The sequence below is a fragment of the Pyrus communis genome, chromosome 17 (assembly GCF_963583255.1).
Source record: "Pyrus communis chromosome 17, drPyrComm1.1, whole genome shotgun sequence".
Taxonomy (NCBI): Eukaryota; Viridiplantae; Streptophyta; class Magnoliopsida; order Rosales; family Rosaceae; genus Pyrus; species Pyrus communis.
The window spans coordinates 123,087-143,058 of record NC_084819.1 but is presented as its reverse complement, the minus strand read 5'-3'; the positions used below and the strand labels follow the sequence as shown (position 1 = coordinate 143,058).

At 37.7% G+C, this 19,972-nt stretch overlaps 1 protein-coding gene and 1 long non-coding RNA gene across 2 annotated transcripts; both read right to left on the bottom strand.

Annotated features, from left to right (window-relative positions):
- Positions 1-1,419: 1,419 nt before the first annotated feature.
- Positions 1,420-3,491, bottom strand: LOC137723779 (pentatricopeptide repeat-containing protein At4g31070, mitochondrial). Its single transcript, XM_068462970.1, has one exon. The coding sequence runs from the start codon at positions 3,487-3,489 to the stop codon at positions 1,669-1,671; it is 1,821 nt and encodes a 606-aa protein (XP_068319071.1). The 5' UTR covers positions 3,490-3,491; the 3' UTR covers positions 1,420-1,668.
- Positions 3,492-9,240: 5,749 nt separating this feature from the next.
- Positions 9,241-10,411, bottom strand: LOC137723413 (uncharacterized). Its single transcript, XR_011066901.1, has 3 exons — positions 10,274-10,411; positions 9,722-9,789; positions 9,241-9,598 (listed from the first exon to the last, which is right to left on the bottom strand). It is a non-coding gene; the product is annotated as an uncharacterized lncRNA (long non-coding RNA).
- Positions 10,412-19,972: the final 9,561 nt, after the last annotated feature.

The following is a 19,972-nucleotide window of genomic DNA, read 5'->3' as shown; positions in this document are numbered from 1 at the left end:
GGCATTTCCACCTGCACTCAATGCATGCTCCTCATTTTGGATCTTATTCACATCCATTATCTTCCTTCCATAAATGGCTTCCTACAGTAGTTCTTTGCATATCCTACTCTTCCACTATCTTGAGACTTTCTCTTTGTGAGTCAGCTTTCCAATGGATATGGGGAGAACCTCTACTTTGAAAAAGGTTCCGCGACAGAGAGCCCCAGGACGCCATAAGGGTGTTCGAATGAGGGCTTGGGGTAGATGGGTTTCCGAAATCAGGCTTCCAAAATCCGGGATCAAGATATGGTTCGGCACTTATGATGCCCTAGACCAGGCAGCTCGAGCCTACGATGCTGCTGTGTATTGCATTCATGGTGCTAGTGCAGAGTTCAATTTTCCAGAAAATAAAAGGCCAGTGCCCCCCTACAAGTTCTGCAGTTCACGTGAAGATGAAGGATATCCAGGCTATTGCAACATATTTTTCTTCAGCTGATGTATCAGTCTCTACTCTTGTGTCGTCTACGATGATAACACAGGTACCGTCAGATAAACCAGCTTCTCCAAATTTACTGATTTCTACTGGTATGGCAACTGATTATGAGGTGGATTGTGGTTCATTCGCCCCTAGCTGTGCTACTGGAGCAGCTGTTACTTCACCAGAGAACTTACAACTGGATGATTTCCTCATGCTAGACACAGGTTGGATAGCTGAGTTTTATTAGGTATTTATGCGCATGTATGTACGCGCGCGCGTGTGTTTTCATATATGAAGTCTGGTCAGATGCTGCCAGTAATGTAATCTTAAGAGTCTTTGTCAATTGCCGTATTATAATGACTATATCAGTTGTGCTGTTTTCCCTTTCCATTCCATAAACTTTGGGATTTGTTAATAACACTCCAAAATAGTCACGTTGCACCGCGTCCCTCCCTTGGTTTTTTGATCTAGACAGATTCCCTTCCCCTTTCCCCATTCCTCAGAAAGGATATTTGCTTGTTTTTTGAACTGTTGCGTGTTTTTAATGAATTGGCTTTTCTTTTCAAGTGTTGGTACATGAATAAATGATATGATGCTTGAGATGATATTTGTTTGGATAAGGAATTGCTTGAGATGTGCGTTTGTCCTTCTAGCTGACACTAAGTGGAATGTTTTCGGGAAGTAATTCTCCTCATAACCACTTTTGATAGAACCACGCTGAAATTCTTATTAAAATCCATACGCTAATCGCTCCAAGTGCTTTTGTTTGTTGTATGCCCAAACGCTACCGGAAACATTTTTGGATATCAGAAAGTTCTTAAACTTTCTGAAAGCATCGCCAAATATGCATGAAATTTGACCAAAAGGAGCTGTTGGAGATGCTTGTCTAATCTATAGATAATCCGCTTACTCTCTACCCTTTTGCGTTTGGTAGAAGCATACGATTGTTTTGATTTGACGAATGGAGCACTAGTTTTTGGCTCTTGCATTTACCATTGGTTTACAACAAGTGTTTATCAACTCATTGAAATCCACATAAGACATAAGAATTCACTCCCGCAAAGAAACCAGAGGCGAGAAAAACTCAACTCGTGGAGTCTACAACCTTTTCTTTCTTCTTTCCAATTACGAGTCTACAACCCTTGAGTTGATAATTGAGCGTTTGCATGGTCGATGATGAGTACTATGGCACAACCCTTTTTGTTTTCTGGCTAAATTCGGCTGAATCCGTAGCCTTTCCTTAATCCTTGTATTCTCATGGCTCTCCTCACCTCTTCCACGCCAAGCCAGTTTCCGGTTTCAGCATGAACCGTGCTCAGTAAGGTATAGTGGGCAGCATTCTCAGGCTCCAGGGTAACAAGCTCATGTGCTAAAAATTCTGCCTTGTCTAATCTTCCATGAATCTTGCAAGCTGTAACCAAAGAAGTCCAAATTCTAGTACTTGGTGTCATGGGCATTGATCTCACTAGCTCATAAGCATCTTCAAGCTTGCCCGTCCTTCCAAGAAGATCGATAAAGCAAGCGTAGTGCTCCACGCTTAATTCTATTTTATTACCTTCTGTCAGACGCTTAAAGACCTTATTCCCTTCTTCCACTAGGCCGGCGTGGTTGCAAGCAGATAAAACAGAGAGGAAAGTAACTGCATCAGGCTCCACCCCTCTCTCTTGCATCTCATCAAAGAGTTGCAGAGCTTTCTCGGAATCCCCATGAAGGCCATAACTGCCAATCAGTGCGCTCCATGAAACAGAATCTTTGCTCGGCATCTCCTTGAAAACCTGATGTGAATCCTTGAGACAACCACACTTTGCATACATATTGATGAGTGCATTCCCAATGAAAGTGTCAAAACTTAACCCAGATTTTAAGACATAGCCATGGACTCCACAGCCAAGGATTAGTGAAGACAGGGAAGCGCAGACAGAAATGATTGCCAATACAGTGACAGAGTTGGGTTCAATTCCTTCAGCTCGCATTTGGCTGAAGAGTTTCAGCGATTTCGTGTAATCCCTGCATTGAGAATAGCTCCCAATAATTGAGCTCCATATCACAACATCTTTAACAGCTTCCCTATCGAAAATTAACTTGGCAGAACGCAAAACTTTCCCACATTTGCAATACATGTGTATGAGAGCTGCTGAGCAATGATTATTGGAATCAAACCCATGATGAAGGATATATGCATGAATCTCTTTCCCATGTTCTACAAGTCCCAACTCGGCACAAGCTGGTAAAATGGCAAGCACAGTCACTCTGTTGGGTTTCAGGCCTTCAACCTGCATTGCCCGGAAGCAACCCAGGGCCATGCCATAATTGTGATTAGCAATGCATCCCGAAACTAAGGCAGTCCAAGAAACTTCATTTTTAACTTCCATATGATAAAATACATGTAAAGCCATCGACAAGTCGCGAAACCTCATATACAAATCAACCAGAGCCGTCGACAAGAACACCGACTCCTTAATCATTCCATGAACAATAACGAGCCCGTGAATCTCTCTGCCCAGTCGTCTCAACTCTCCTGACCTCGCGCAAACTGACATTATGCCAGCAATCAACTCTGCTTTCGGTACAAAACCATTAAAATGCATTTGCTTAAGCACTTGCAAACCTTTTTCAAGATGCCCATTTTGCAAATAGCAATTTATCATGGAATTCCAGGTGATGGTGTCTCTTTCAGGCATTTCATCAAACACCTGACGTGCTGCTTCAACAGTTGTAAATTTGGCGTACATGGAGATGAGAGAATTGGATACGACCGGGTCTGAGTCGGAGCCCGACTTGAGAGCGACGCAGTGAAGTTGAAGGCCGAAGTGGCGGGACATTGCGTAGGAGCAAGCTTTAATGATTGAAGGAAGAATGGAGTTGTTTGCATGAAGGCCATGGGGATGGAGTTGCAGTTTGTATAGATGAAGGGTTTGGTCATATAATCCCTTGGAAACCAAGTCTTTGATTTTAAAGTTAAGGGCTGAGATCGTGTCTGCGGGGCTTGGAATTGACGGGAACCGGCTGATCACAGTCACATGGCGATGCATGATATTATTGATTGGTTTTATAAAGGATTTAATGTTTTCAGGTTATATCTTCAGGTGTATCCCTGCATGGTAACAATTGAGTTCATGCATAAATATTAAACAGACAGTGGCTATACCTATATACTATTTTTAGACCATTTTTTTGTAGAACTCTAAACACATGATGTAGCGGTTGATAATTGATTTTTTTTTTCTTTTCAAATCATTAAAAAAGAGCTCTATCATCAACCGCCACATCATATGAATATAAAAGATGGTCTAAAAATTTGATCTACCTAGCATTTTTCATACCATTATTCAAAAAAGATCGATTGCTTGTAAACCTTTTTAGTAATGAGTTGTGTGAAGCTTTTGCAGTTGGAAGTTCTAGGCTCTGACTTTAACATTAAAATTATGGGAAATGATTTTTACACTAGTTTTAACTCTTCATACTCATTTTATTTGGATAATAAATCAAATGTAAACAAGCGACGAGATTAAATACGGACGTGTGAGAGGCTAAAACAGAGGTGTGTTTATCATTCTCCTATATTATGTGTATGCCATTTTCCTATACGTTTATGCCATTAGATCCTTTAAGGTGACTTGCTACCCAGCTATTGAAGGTGGACTGTGTCCTACTAATGCAAGGGCATTGCGTGTGTGTAATTAGACTTCAACACGAATTGTTAATGAATCATTTATCCACTTGACTCATAAATCATACAGCCAATCATTTTAATTCTCAGTTTAGTTACAAGTCTACAGGCTCGGTGGCAATCACATTTCGTATAATTACGCCCCCCCTCTCAAGGTCTATTTTAAAACTTGAAATCTGAGAATTTGGCAATGAATTCACCATAATCTTCCACACACCCACCGCCCCCCCCCCCCCCCAGTTGCATTTTCCTTTTTGTACATCCTTTTTTTTCCCACTATCCATTCATCTGGTTCATTGTGTCTTCTAAGTTCATCCAACCATCCAAAATAAGGATAAGAAATGGATGTGCACTCCATTTGGATACAAGAAGTTTCAAGTGGTTTTTCAGGTGGTTGACTTGATCATGACACCCTAGACAATGCATCCATGTTTGTATTGACTCTCATAGTCGTACCCCAATAGTTTTGCCACCTATTTTTGCTGAATAGAGTGTGTGCCCTGTGATTGAGCAAATTACTGGAAACTGTTATGGTCGTTTTAATCATAAAATGGCACCCTTGCAAATAATTCTGCCATTTCTTGACTACGTGCACAATAGCAACGAGTTCTCTTTCACAAGACAATGATTGATTCCTAGGACCCAAATCTTGACTGGTAAAAGCAATTGGCCTTTTCTGTTGTAATACTGCAACAATTCCATTGCCTGAGGCATCATACTCAAGCTCAAATCGTAATGTAAAATCTGGCAGAGCCAAGACTTGTGGTGATGCCATGACTTGTTTGAGCTGCTGGAAAGCTTCTTTAGCACCCTGAGACAGCTGAAACCCATCTTTCTTAGTCAACTTGTAGGTTGACATATTTTGCCATAGCCAGGAACAACTTCATGTAATATCTAGTGAGTCCCAAGAATCTTCTCAAAACCTTCACATTAGCAGGTGCAGACCAATCAATTATAGCTTGAAGCTTTGATGGATCAGCAACTACTCCCTTCCTGGAAACAGTATGTCCCAGATACTTCACTTTACTTTGGCCACTTCTTTTTCACAAATAATTGATTACATTTCAGCAGCTCAAATGTTATATATAAGTAAGACAAACGATTTTCCCAAGACTTGCTATATACCAAGATATCATCAAAGAATACCAGAATAAACTACCTCGAGGTAAAGCCTAAAAATGTCATCATTCATCAAATTCTGGAATGTAGCCTGTGCATTTGTGAGTCCACAGGGCATAACTAGGAACACATAATGCCTTTCATGTCTCCTGAATGCAATCTTCTCCACATCTGATTGATCCATCCTGATTTGGTGGTGACCACATCTTAAACCAAGCTTGGAAAGAATTTTGCACCAAATAATTCATCCAATAAATCATCAATCAAAGATTTTGGATACTAGTATTTAATAGTAAGTTGAATCCAATTCCCTGTAATACATACACAATCTCTACGCCCCTTCTTTCTTTTTGACAAGTAACACAGGACACGAGAAAGGAATATGACTTGGTCGAATAAAACCTGACTACAACAACTCCTGTACAGCTTTTTCAATGTAGTTTTTTGCCAAGATCCATAGTGATAATGCCTGATGCTACGTTTAGGTTGAAACATGATGGGCAATGTTGTTTTTGGAAGCTCCAATACATACAACAAATTGCACAATGCACATATATCGCCTAGCATATGACATCAAGTTAGATCTTCACTTGATTACATTTTAGTGCAAATGGAAGATTGTTGGATGTATGCCTTAAAAGCAATCAAGATTAGTGGTTTTGCTTAAGGTAATACAGTAGGCAAGATCACTATAGGCAGATTACCAATGTAATCTCATTAGTGAGTCCATGGTACAGTTATATGCATATGTAAGAAGTAACTTTTGAGATAATGTTAAGGAGACCTTTTCATATGTGTTTATCCTAAACTTTTTCCTGGTCGTTGGATTCTTTGAGTGGTTATCTTATATAGTCCGATCTCTGCACAATTGTAGGATGGGATGCATAGCCAGTTTCAAGTCATTAGCGAGAGTCGATAAGATAAGTGTGTAAATGCTTAATAATGATTAAATTCACTAAATGTGATCAAGTCTCGAGATCTTATGTGTATATACTAGATACATGCTCATGTCAATAAGAACTCAGTTGTTGCAATAATGCAAATTGGTCCTTGGACTTGAGGCATTGCAATTGTCTTGTGATTAGGTATTTGATCTTAGATTATGTTAACGGCACTCTGATATGAGAGGGTACCCATGACATAGTTGAGATTAGGCTGCCTAATCATGAAGGCAAGTGAATGTACAAAAAAGAATCTCTAACCTTCATAATTGAAGGAGAATGCTCATCGACAAGATTTAGAATTTCTTTGGTCAAAACATTGTGATTTGGAATAATGTGCCAAATTTATCAAGTTGTTCACTTAGGTACTTTACATAATTTAGCCTAATCAATGCAATCGAGAGCATTGTATTAGAGAAGGACCGTATTGCATTGTAATTGCAACGAAATAGGTTCTCTCGTAAATACTACATTGACTCAGGGACCATGACATGCAGCTAGGTGTCCCCCATAGTCTATGAAATCCTATAAGACAATAATTTTTGTCTTCATAAAGAGGTGGATTAAAAGGAGTTTCAAATCCGTCAAAATATTTGAGGAGTCTAATTCATCTCACAACCTCGTCAACGAGAACTTAATAAGATTGCACAACCTATGCTAGAATACTAGACCAAGGTATCACAATGTGATGAAATAATCAATTGGATTGATTAAGATGGAGGAAATAATATTCTATTTATTTAATTAATTAATTATTATGATGGTTGTACGTCTAAAATAGTCCTTGAAAGAGTTTCGGGAGTTGCGGAGATTCATAGGGCCCAAACTCATTGTCACCTTAGTTCTAAAGATGAACTACGACAGTTTGATCTTCGTTGGAGACAAAGTACGTAGGCAACCTATGCAAGCACTGAATAGGTACAACTGAAAGTTTTGTACTAAGGGTGTTCAATGGGTCTTGAGCATGAAGCATTCAAAGGAAGGATGATAGCCCTCCCTTAGGGTGAACAACCTTGATAAAAATCAAGGTAGTGGTATAAGAGGTATAAACTAAATTTCCTTGAAATTGCATGTGGTAATCTATCAAAGCAATGAGTTACAAACATCCATTAGTTTCAAGCTTTGGAGTGCTTGCAATGCTTCCACTTTTAGTTTCTAACTAGGTCCTTTCTACCAGTTAGGTAGATTTTACGTAGCTGCATTCACATTGAAATAAGAGAAATAAATCAGTAACCTTAATTTTTTAAGGAACTCAAAAATATTTCCCAACTTGCTTGTTTTCCTTGCATAAAAAATTATAAGCACAAAGGGGAATGAATATTTCCCATCAAATAATTCAAAAACCAATAATAAAGTTTTTTTAAATAAATTTTGTGGTTAATGTGTATAACAATCGCATCAGAAAATCAAACCTTGAATATCATACAGCGAACATGGCTCTGATAGAAGCCCACTTCAAGCACGATGGAACTTTGATGCGACTGTCGCATCGTGCCACCCATAGAAAATACCAATTGATAAGAATCAATATTCGATATGTTTATCTCACGGTTATTTGATTTAAACCGATTCTTTTCATATGGTTCATCATATAAGGGGTTTCTGAGAAATCCAAGCAATTAAGCTACTGGCAGGATTCGGAGATAAATCTCGAAACGCTATGCAATTCAATGACAACTGAAAGGGCTGAAAGGGAAGTAGTGGTACTGGTGATATTAGGATACAATCAGAAAGCATTGAAATGCTTAGCTTTTAGTCTAACACTCTTTTCTTCTTTAGAGAAGAGAGGCAGGGGAAGGCAATAGGAATAGTTTGACAAAATTTTCTATAAATTAGATTTGCGAATGAATGTTGGGTTGGGCCACTTCACAACAGTCGCTTGCTCTCACTCTAGGTTCTAAGTTCTATAACACACACACACATACCAATATTATTACTTCAAATAACTATTAATTAAGAAGAATAAGCAACTATATATGTGTGTGTACAATGGTAGTTAAGGTTCTAAAAAACGCTAGGCGTTAGTCAAGCGGTGGGCTAGCGCCTAGCACCTAGACGGGTGCCTAAACGGCCTAGGCGGATTTAGGTAAATTTTTTATATATTATATGAATTAATTAAATTTACTATATCAGATGTAAATAATTATTGAATAATATGTTATTTCTTATAGAAGAACATACATATGTGAATGTTTTATGTACACATGTAATATGCTTGTCTAAGAAAAAAAATATATATTATCTAAATGATTTATAATTTATATAATATTTATATACATATAATATACATCCCAAACTTTTAAAACTATAAAAAAAACCCACGCAAGTGGGTGGTTTCATATTTAAAACCATCTGATGAGTGGGTGGTTTCATAATTAAAACCACTCTTTCACATCACCCAAGAACCATTACCATCTGACTCTTTCACATCACCCAAGAACCCATCACCAGCTTTTGAATTTCGTTTCTTCTTCTTTACCCTTTCAGAACCTAATCTTTTAGTCTCTCTTTCTCTCTCTCTCTTGGCGCTCTCTTCCCTCATGCCTCATCTTCGTTTTTCTTCTTCGGCCCTTCACTTTCAGAACCTCAAAATTGGATCTCAAATCCAACTTGCGCCACCACAGATTGAAATGTTTAATACTCTCTCTCTCTCTCTCTTCCCTCATCTTCACAAAGACGCAGAAATTCGCCGGAGCTTTGCTGCTATGTACGAGATCGGAAGTTGTAGATTTGGTTGCAAAAATTACAGCGAGATTCAAACCGCCTACACGGCTGCCTAGCCAGCCTAAGGTGCCTAGCGAGCGCCTAGGCGGCAGCCTAAGTCCTCCCCGCCTAATTGAACGTTTTGGTCTAAATCGGGTCCGAGCTCCGCTGCCCAGCGCCTAGGTGCTGCCTAGGCCGATTTTTAGAACACTAATGGCAACAAATATGGAATTTAGTAATGGTGGAGATCAAACTCCCAACGGATCATATAGATGAAAGAGAGAGGAAGCAACATGGGTCATACATGAATATGTACAGTTTTCCTTCTTCAACTAAAGCATTTAAATTCCTCTAATCTTCACCTTTCATAACGATAAAAACAACAATCCCAGATTTTGGGTTGAACAACCAGTCATGGATATCCCACATCAAATCCAAATAAGAGGAATAAACAACTTAAAAAGTAGCAACATTGCTACTTGCTAGTCTTCCTACATGATCTAAGAATACAATTAATTAAATAGATATAGGGTCACATTGACCATAAAGTATTACCTGCAACTCAAAAACTAAAAATAAGAGAGAGACTTGGCGGAAAACTCGAAATCCCTCACCGAAAAAACTCAATGCGCAATTAGATCATCAGGTTTCATGTCATATTGCATTTCGTTTAAGAAAACCTTCTCGCAGTTTGTCGTTCAAAAACTCCTACTTGAAGTAAAAATTAACAGTAGTAAGTTATAGCAGCAGAAAGTATAATTAGTACATTAAATTCGACAGAACATAAAACATAATTTAACTAATATACACATAACTCATTAAATTAATTACCACATCAAACTTGAGAGTCCAACAGGGCTAAATGTGTCAAAACCTTCTCCATATTCAACTTCAATTGCCTGAAAATACCGAAAGGCGGAGCAAAAATATAATTTCATCAAATTTGCTTACCCAAGGGCCAAGGATAAGTTAAAAATGGAAAATAATCAAACCTTAGAAGCTATGGATTCTTAAGCACCATACAAATTACAAATTAAACCAAAACTACAACTAAAAAAAGGAAACATCAATTATCTAGATATATAAAATTATCATATGAATTACTCTCCACTAATTGTATGTTCCATTTGAGTAAAGCAACTAATGCAGTTTTAGGCTCATCGTCCCTATTCACATTAACCTAGAAAAAATCTAACTTCAAATTGTAATTCAAAATTGACCCAAAAAAAAAATAACAACTTCAAATCAAATTTCCACAAATTAAATTCAAAATCCCATCAAAGAAAATCAAATGCTAAATCCAAAACCTGCATTCTCATAAATATAAAAAAGTACAAAATCTCTAAAAAGAAAAACCCAAAAAGGTAAAAAGAACTTGAATACTAGAGAATGTGTGGAGCCGATGAGTCGGTGGCGGTGACAGTCGACATAGCGCGAGTTGTTCTCGACTGCTATAAGTTGACTCAGAGCGGATTCGTCAGGTTTTTTGGTGGCGGTCCACCACGGGCTCTCATACTCGGCCATCTTCGTTTGTAGGCGAGAAAGAAAGCTCTCCAGATTTTGTGAACTCGAGGCCTAAAATGGAGGCCATGGTTGAGAGAAGTTGGATGAGTGATAGCTAGGGTTTAGAGAAATTGAGCGGCTAGAGTTTTTTTTTTTTAGAGAAAATGAAATAAATGAGAGGTGAGAGAGAAAAGTCTCTCGAATTTGAGAGAAATGGCTCGTCTGTGTGAAGAAGGCCAGGCAAAGTGAAAAGCAAAAGAAAAATCTAGAAGAAATGAAGCCAGAGGACGCAGTGATGGAGGACAGGTGGAGTGGAATGGTATAAACGTCTTTTTATTGTGGAAAAAAAGAAGGCAAGACAACTGTAAGGCATGAGAAGGCGAGGGTATTTTCGATATTTTACTGTTCATTAACAATGCAAACCAGTACCTGAGAACCGGGTTTTAGTATGTGTATAATTTTTAATTTGCATGCACTTTGTTGGCCAAAACTTGATTAGGATCCAAACTCAGTTCCTAACATGGGTTAATATATTTTTGGGTTAATCTCAGTTTACTATCTTGAAATTTCTTGGTTTTTAATATTTGGTACATTTAAGTTTTTTTATCCCAGAGTGGTACTTGAAGTCATAATTTTGGGACACTCTTATACATTCATTAAGGTTGATGTTAAATCAGCCGTTAACTGGTGACGTGCCACCCACGTAGATAATGATTGGGTGCCACGTGTACATATGAGGCCCACGTGGATATTAAAAATAAAAAATTCAATAAAAAATTTTAAAAATAAAAATAAATTTTGTCGTCTCATACCTCCTCACGACCCTCCCTCCCTTTGTTCTCTTCTCCATGCACACCCACCCAACCCTCATTTCCTCTTCTACTCCCCGCACATCTACCCTTCCCCTTCCCTATTCGACTCCACCTACCCACTCCTTCCCTCCCTTTCTTCTCTTCTCTACACCCACCCACCCAACCCTCATTTCCTCTTTTACTCCTCGCACAACCACCCTTCTCCCTCCCTCTTCGACTCCACCCACCCAACCTTTCTCTCTTCTTCAACAACCCCACATACCAGATTTGACCCAAACCATAAATTCGACTCTGTCTTATCGCTATCCTCAAGAACCCCCAATTTCCAATTCGGTCGCAACCAGATCCGACAGTGGACCCAAATCGATGACCTAGTTGTTGCTGCTCCGATCTAATTTATGGTTAGGGTACTCTTTTCATTTTAGGGCAATGACCTTTTTTGCAGTAGAAGCAGTGGCAGTCGTTTAGCTGCTGGAGGTTAGAGTTTTTACTGTTGCTTTTTATTGTTGCCTACGAGCCTAAAGTTGTATGGACCTCTCTTTACGTCTTGGGTTGTAGCTCTACTTTGTTTGGGTTTGTTTTATCTTTTATGTCTGGGTTTGTTTTATGTAGGGTTGTGTTTTGTTTGGATCTAGGCCCATCTTTCACAAATTGTAATTTCTCTTACATTAATGAAGTTCTATTTTGACCAAAAATGAATAAAAATTGTGATGGGTTGTAAACTGAGATATTCCGTATGAAGGGGTTTTATCACAAATAGTCCCTGAAATTGACCATCACCATCAAAACCCTAAAATTAAAAATCAATCAATGTAGTCCCTGAAAATAAGTGTCGCAAATCAATGTGGTCATTTCGTCACAATTCTGTTAAAAGTTCCGTTAATTGTTGATGTGGCACATAAATGGGCCCCACATGATTTACGAAATTTTATCACAAATGGTCCCTGGAATTGACCCACATCATCAAAATGGTCCCTAGAATTGACCCACACCATCAATACGGTCCCTGAAATTGAAAATCAATCAATGTGGTCCTTGAAAATAGGTGTTGCAAATCAATATGATCATTTCGCCATAATTGTGTAAAAAAAATTGTTATGTGCTGATCTGGGTTTAATAATTAATTAAAAAAGTTGTCTAAATACCTATTTGCTCAATGGATTTTTTTTTCTTATAGTAGGGCCAACTAGGGGTGGAAAAAATTCCCAAAAATCCCGAACCGAACCGAAAAAATCCCGATCCCAAACCAAAAATTTCCCAAACCGAAATTCCCGAAATTTTTGGGATGTTATCCCGAACCGATCCCAAAATTTCGGTATGGGATTCGGGATTGGCTTCTCGATATTTCGGGAATCCCATACCGAACCGAAAATATATAATGTTAATTATTATATATATATATATATTTATACATATATATTATTCTTTTATAATTGATGCTAGTAGTTTCTAATTCATGCTCTGCAACCTGGAATGCCCTACACCTTGCATATTTTTCATGTTCTGTTTGATATTCATGTGGATTTTATTATTGCTGCTGCCATGGTTGTTGATTTCAGAAGACTTGATTCTTTTGTCTCTCAACAGATTGCAAAAAGGGTTTAATTAATTTGAATTTTGACTATGATAAAAACAGTCAGGCATGCCAGTGTTCAATTAAATGGTAGTGTGAATGAAATGAAATTCCTAGTTCATGAATGTGTTCTTGAATTATATATTTGAAGAACAATTCATAATTTCATATTTCAATTTGGGATTCCCGATTTGTCCCAAAATCCCGAAAATATTTCGGGATTCCCGAAATTTGGGATTCCCGAAAATTTGGTTTGGGATTGGTCTTCAAATTCCCGTTCCAAAAAATTTTGGTTTGGGATTCGGGATACTAGTTTCGGTATGGTATCCCATACCGAACCACCCCTAGGGCCAACTCTAAAGAGAGATCCCTTTCATAAATTCTTAAAGGCACAATGCTTAACCAAGGCCTAAGAGGGGATGTGGAAATAGTTTTCAACCAACAATAGACGCACTTCAGTTATAACCTCATTATCTCAAGGCAGACCTCGCCGTTCTTTGTATCACCAGACCACCAGAGAAGCCCCGATCAAGCTCTCCAAGATTAAGGTTGTGAAGATGTTGATCGCCCAAATGTTAACTATGATGTCCCAAAAGTCCTTACCAACGGGCCAAGCCGTCACCAAATGTGATCTCGATCCAGGTTCAATTTGGTGAAGGGTGTCAAAGTGTGTAAAGATGAGTGTATTGTGATTGTTTTTTAGAGAATAGAGAGCAAATGAGGTAGAAAAACATGAACTGGGATTGGAGGTGATTGCAGGACTGGGTTTTTGGGTTCATAATTTTTTTTTATTAACTATTAAATTATTAAGCCTATTTGTAAATTTTTTTTAATTTAATTATACTTGTGTGACCTATTTATGTGGCACATCAGCACATAACATAATTTTTGACAGAATTGTGACGGAATGACTACATTGATTTGAGACAATTACTTGCGGGACTACATTTATCAATTTTCAATTTCAGGGCCCATTTAGATATTGCGGGTCAATTTCAGGGACTATTTTGATGTCGTGGGTCAATTTCAAGGATCATTTGTGAGGAAAAAAAAACTTATGGGGCCCATTTATGTGCCACATCAGCACTTAATAGAATTTTAACAGAATTGTGACGGAATGACCACCTTGATTTACGACACCTATTTTCAGGGACTACATTGATTGATTTTCAATTTCAAGGACCATCTTGATGGTGAAAGTCAATTTCAAGGACTATTTATGAAAAAAAACCCTCTCAACATTAATCTGGTCATGAACCTTTTGTTTTGTTTGTTTGCTTTCCTAACTACATGGGTAAATGGTGGTTTCGCAAGTTATATATTTTGGAAGAAATTTTAAAGTAACGATAACAATACTAAATTATCGTAACTATAAATGCCATGAGTTATGAATTGATGAGGAGAGATTTTTCAGTGTGCCTGAAATCCGAAGTGGTACATCAATGTACAAGTAGTGAGATACTTGTGTTAAAAAATTAACAACTAAAAAAAATAAAACTTCCCTTCACTTATATACTGACACATGGGTGTACTACCTGTATTCCAGACACAATGAAAAATTTCTTGTTGTTGAGGGGGTAGAGTATGAGAGATGGAAAACCACATGTTATTCTACAACTGGAGGGACACTTGAAAAAAAAAAAAAACTTACTTCTAATTATATAATGACATGTAGTGTTCCGCTCCGTGTTCTACACACTGAAAATTTTCTAGTATAGTAGACAAAACATTTCCCAAACGCACAACTTTAATTGGCGCAAGGAACCAGCTGCTTGTACGCCATCATGCACAAAAAGCCTACTGCTTTCTGTTGCCAATCTTAAGCTAATGGATGGTAACACAAACCAAAGGCCCAAAGCTAGCATATGAACAAGCAAAAAATGGGCCAAAGAAAAACAAACAAAAGCACAGCTCAAGCAACAGTTTGAGCCCAGAACAGAAAACAACAGTCTGTGAAATCGACTGCAACCACCGCTGCAACATTCGAGCACGATCCGTTCTATTCCACTCCTCCAACCTCACGTCAGCTCGTCGATCGTAACATCCAACTCTAAGCACCACTAGGTACACAACCTCAATTGGGAATATATATTTATATCCAACAACCAGATGAAGAAATCCAGCTGCCAGAAGAAAGAAGCACATGAGAACCCACAAACAACACTACCAGTGAAGGTAGATAGAGATGAGAATGTGGTGGTGTTAGGAACACCCGAGCCTATGCAAGCATCGAAGCTCTACACACCATCTCAGTAAAGCAGGATTGCATATAGGAGTAAGGATGAATGAAGAAGAATGATGCATGTGGGATGGGAAGAAAAGTGCAAATTGAAATAGAGAGCAAGGGAAAACGCAACGAAGGGTGGAAAATGAGACAATGAGAGGAAAGGGAGAAGGGCTAACTAACCCCAGCCGAAGCAAGGGTCGGCGCCACCAAATCTGTGCAAATTTGAAGCTCTTACACAGACAGTGAGAAGAACTCTCAAGCTGAGAGAAAGTCTCTCACAAGGAGAGAAAAGTCTCTTAAAGTCTCCAATGCAATGCACTTTTTAACGTAACTAATTCTTCAGTCTTTATTATAATATATTATTTTTGTATCTCCGTACCCTCCAGGTATGTGTGTGTGTGTGTGTGTGTGTGTGTGTGTGTGTGTGTGTCTATATATATATATAGGAAACCTTGGAAGGAATCCCCATTTTTTTTATAAAAATGAGGATTACTTATAGGGTTCACACCACATCGAACTTTAACGAACCGAATTGTCTATTTTTCAAGTTGCACCTCATAGATCATCCTTGCAAAATATTAGCCAAATCCGAAATGTTTAAGACATCTAATTGAGTTCAAAGAAATTAACGAATACTTTGTTATATAACAAACAATAAAATTTTATCTTGATAATTAAATAGACAAATGGTTTCAGATTGAATTGAATTTTTGTAAGGATAATCTATGAATCAAGACTTACAAAATGGACGGTTTGGATCATAAAGTTTGATGTGAAGTGGACCCCACACCTAATCTCTATTTTTTGAAGAAAAAAAATGGGGATCCCTTTGCATAAAGAGCTTGTATAATATACATACACACACAGATATGTACAAGCATGCATGCATATGTATTGTAGTTATTCTCTTATATAATCCCAGAATTACTAACCATTAAACTTTGGAACTAATATATGGCAAGAGAGCAAAATGAGCTATTTCAAGCAGAGATTGAAAACTGGGGCATTGATTCGAATCCAAATTCCGCCGTAGGATCATTCTTTGTCTCCGTGAAGGTTCGGCAGGGGTTGCCAGATTTTGTTGGTTCGGTTAATCTGAAGTATGTGAAGCTTGGTTATAGTTATCTCATCAGGCATATGTTGTGCTAGAGCACCAAATGGAACAAATAAAATGAAAGAAATAACTCACAATTTATTAACTGATTGAGGTAACAAATGTACAATGAGGATCTCACAAATTTGGCTCACACAAATTATATCTATGCGAGCTCATTTTATTACAAAACAAATGGTTTCCCTTCTAGTACGTAAAGCCATAACTGCAGTTTGCGAATGAGAGAAAAACAAGGATAACCAATACAAAGTAATTGACCAAGGTTTCTATTGAGCCACATGTCAACAATCTCCACCTTGGCAAGATTCATAATCACAAACATATTCAGGCACATAGTAAATGAGCTATGTTCAAACAATGCTCAAACTTGGCAAGTCCGAGCGCTTTTGTTAACATATCGGCTGGGTTATCCGCAGTTGGAACTTTCTAAAGAATAATCTTTCTTTTGGACAAAATCTCACGAATAAAATGAAACCGAACATCGATATGCTTTGTCCTCGAATGATAAACTTGGTATTTAGACAAGTGAATAGCACTTTGACTATCACAATGTAGCTCCACCTGCTTTTGATAAATTCCTATAGTCTTTATCAGTCCACGTATCCAAACGGCCTCCTTTACAATTTCTGCAATAGCCATATATTCGGCATCCATTATTGACAAAGCTACTGTGGACTATAGTGTGGACCTCCAACTAACTGGCCATTTGGCCATAGTAAATAAGTAGCCAGTAGTTGATCTTCTTTTATCCAAATGTCCAGCGTAGTCAGAATCAACATATCCAACCACAAAATTCTCAAAATTACTATCACTTTGCTGAAAACAAAAGCCGACATCTCTAGTCTCATCTTAGAATCCACTTAGCTACTTGCCAATGTTCTTTTCCTGGATTATGCATATAGTGATTAACCAAACCAACGGCATGAGCAATATCTGGTCGAAAACATACCATAGTATACATCAAGCCACCAACGAAATTAGAATATAGAATATTCTTCATCGCCATCTTCTCTTCATTGTTTTTCAGAGATAACAAAGCACTCAACTTAAAGTAAAGAGCCATTCGAGTACTTACAGGTTTGGTGGCATCAATAACACCAAAACGTTGAAGCAATTTACACAAATATTGTTTTTGTGTGAGATACACCAAACCTTTTTCTCGGTTACGAGTAATTCCTTACCGAGTATCTTTTTCGCTTCACCAAGATCTTTCATCTCAAACTTGTTCTTCATTTGTGCTTTCAACTTTTCAATCTCCTTAACATTCTTTGATGCAATTAACATATCATCAACAAACAATAATAAATAAATGAAATACTCATCTTGCAACTTTTTGATATGAACTCAATGATCATACTGACTTCTTACATAGTGTTGACCTCTCATGAATTCGTCAAACTTCAAATACCATTGTCTTGAAGATTACTTCAATCCATACAAAGACTTCTTCAATTTACAAACCCCCTCTTTTCCAATTACCTGATACCCATCAGGTTGAGACATGTAAATATCTTCATCAAGATCTCCATGTAAGAAAGTCGTCTTAACATCAAGTTGCACTAGTTCAAGATCAAATTGTGCAACAAAGGCCAACATAATATGAATAGATGAATGCTTCACAACAGGAGAAAATACTTCATTATAATCAATACATTCCTTTTGTGCATATCCTTTTGCTACCACTCGTGCTTTGAATCTCACATTGTCTTCTCCTGGACGACTACACCCACTTGCAGCCAATAACTATCTTGCTAGGAGGCAATTAAACTAACTCCCAAGTGTTGTTCTTCACAAGAGAATTCATTTCTTCATCCATAGCCTTACCACAATCTATATTATCAGAGCTATTCATGGCTTCCTTATAACTTTTTGGGCTTTCTGCATTAATAATAGGAAGAGCATAAGCAACATAATCACTATATCTTACTGGTCTCTTTATGTTTCTCTTGCCTTTGCTTGTAGCAATGCACTTTATAACTGGAGGCTGTTGGGTATGAGCCTTTTCTTCATCATGGGAAGAGACATCTTCATCTTCTTGACCTTCATTTACTTCTTGTTCAATCAAAACAGGCAGTGGAGTAATGGTAGCAATCTTTTCAAACTCCACCACCTGAAAACTTCTCTTAGGAACTTGAGTTGTATCAACGCTTGTCTTTGAGTTGCTTTGTAACATAGAAGTTTCGCCAAAAGTCACATCTTTGCTGATTACAAATTTCTTCAAATCTGGACACCACAAACAGTAATCTTTGACACCGCTATTAAAGCCCACAAAAATAGCCTTCTTGGCTCTCAGATCAAGCTTACTTTGAGTCACATGGAAATAAACAGGACAACCAAAAATATGAAGAAAATAATAATCAGAAGCTCGTTTTCCAATCCACTTCTCAATAGGTGTTTTACCCTCAATTGCGTATGAAGGTAAATGATTGATAATGTGGCAAGCATATGTAATCACCTCTGCCCAAAATGCCTTACTTAAGCCAGATTGAGCTAGCATACATCTAACCTTTTTAAGTAACGTTCTATTCAACCTTTCAACAACTCCATTTTGTTGAGGAGTTCCACGAATAGTGAAATGTGTTATTATACCTTCTTCTCTACAAACTCTGCAAAATGGATCAAAGGTGTATTCACCAAGATTATCTGACCACAAAACTTTAATTTTCTTACCAATTTGGTTTTCAACCATTTTCTTCCAGTTTAAGAAAATATCTAACACCTCATCTTTGTGCTTCATTGTATAAACCCAAGCTCTTCTAGAGTGGTCATCAACAAAAGTTACAAACCAGTACTTACCACTCAATGAAGCAGTCTTGGTAAGACCCCAAACATATGAATGCACATAATCCAGGATTCCCTTAGTTTGACGCACAACAGTACCAAATTTAACTCTGGTTTTCTTACTCAAGATACAATGCTTGCAGAAGTCGAGCTTGCAAGTTTTGGCTCCTTTCAGCAGTCCCTGTTTCACAAGGGATTGAAGAGCTTTTTCACCAGCATGTCCAAGTCTCATATGCCATAACTTGGCATTGTCAGTAACTAGTTTTTCAAAAATTGTGGTTGCACCACCTAAAATTGTTTTCCCCTACAAGAAATATATATTCTGCTTTCGGATTCCCTTCATCGTAACCATAACACCATTTGACATGTTTACATTAAATCCATTGCTTTCCAAGGCACCCAAAGAAATTAAATTTTTCTTCAAAGGAAGAACATACCACACATAGGCAACTCTTTAACAATGCCATCAAGGTGTTTCAACTTAACTGTTCCTACTCTCTTTTTATCACATGCATAATCATTACCCAATAAAACAGTTCCCGCCTTTACAACTTCTAGATTAGTAAACCAATCTCGATTTGGACACATGATGAGAACAACCATAATCCAAAATCAATACATCAAAATCACAAGTAGAAGTAACAGCCAAAGCATAATCAGATTCATCATCACTAAGTGCAACATTAGCATTGGTGTTTATGTTATTCTTGTGCAACTTAGGGCAATCTTTTATCCAATGTCCCTTTGTATGACAAAATGCATATTCATCTTTGTCTAATATTTTTCTATTTTGTGAATTACCTCATGGTCGTGACTGAGATCTTCTTCTGTTATTGAATCTCTGTCTTTCATTCAATCTCTAACAAACAAAGCATATGATGTTGTATTATGGACTTGCTTATCTTTGTGTCTAACTTCATGGTTCATCAATGCATTAGACACATCTTCAAAATTTATGGTGTCTTTACCATAAATTAAAGTAGTAGCTAAATGATCATATGCCTCAGGTAATGAATTTAACAAAATCGAGGCTTTATCTTCATCCTTGACATCTTCATCTAAATTTAACAAA

Coding starts and splice junctions, on each gene's coding strand:
- LOC137723779 (XM_068462970.1), bottom strand. CDS start 3,489: ATGCATCGCCATGTGACTGTGATCAGCCGGTTCCCGTCAATTCCAAGC.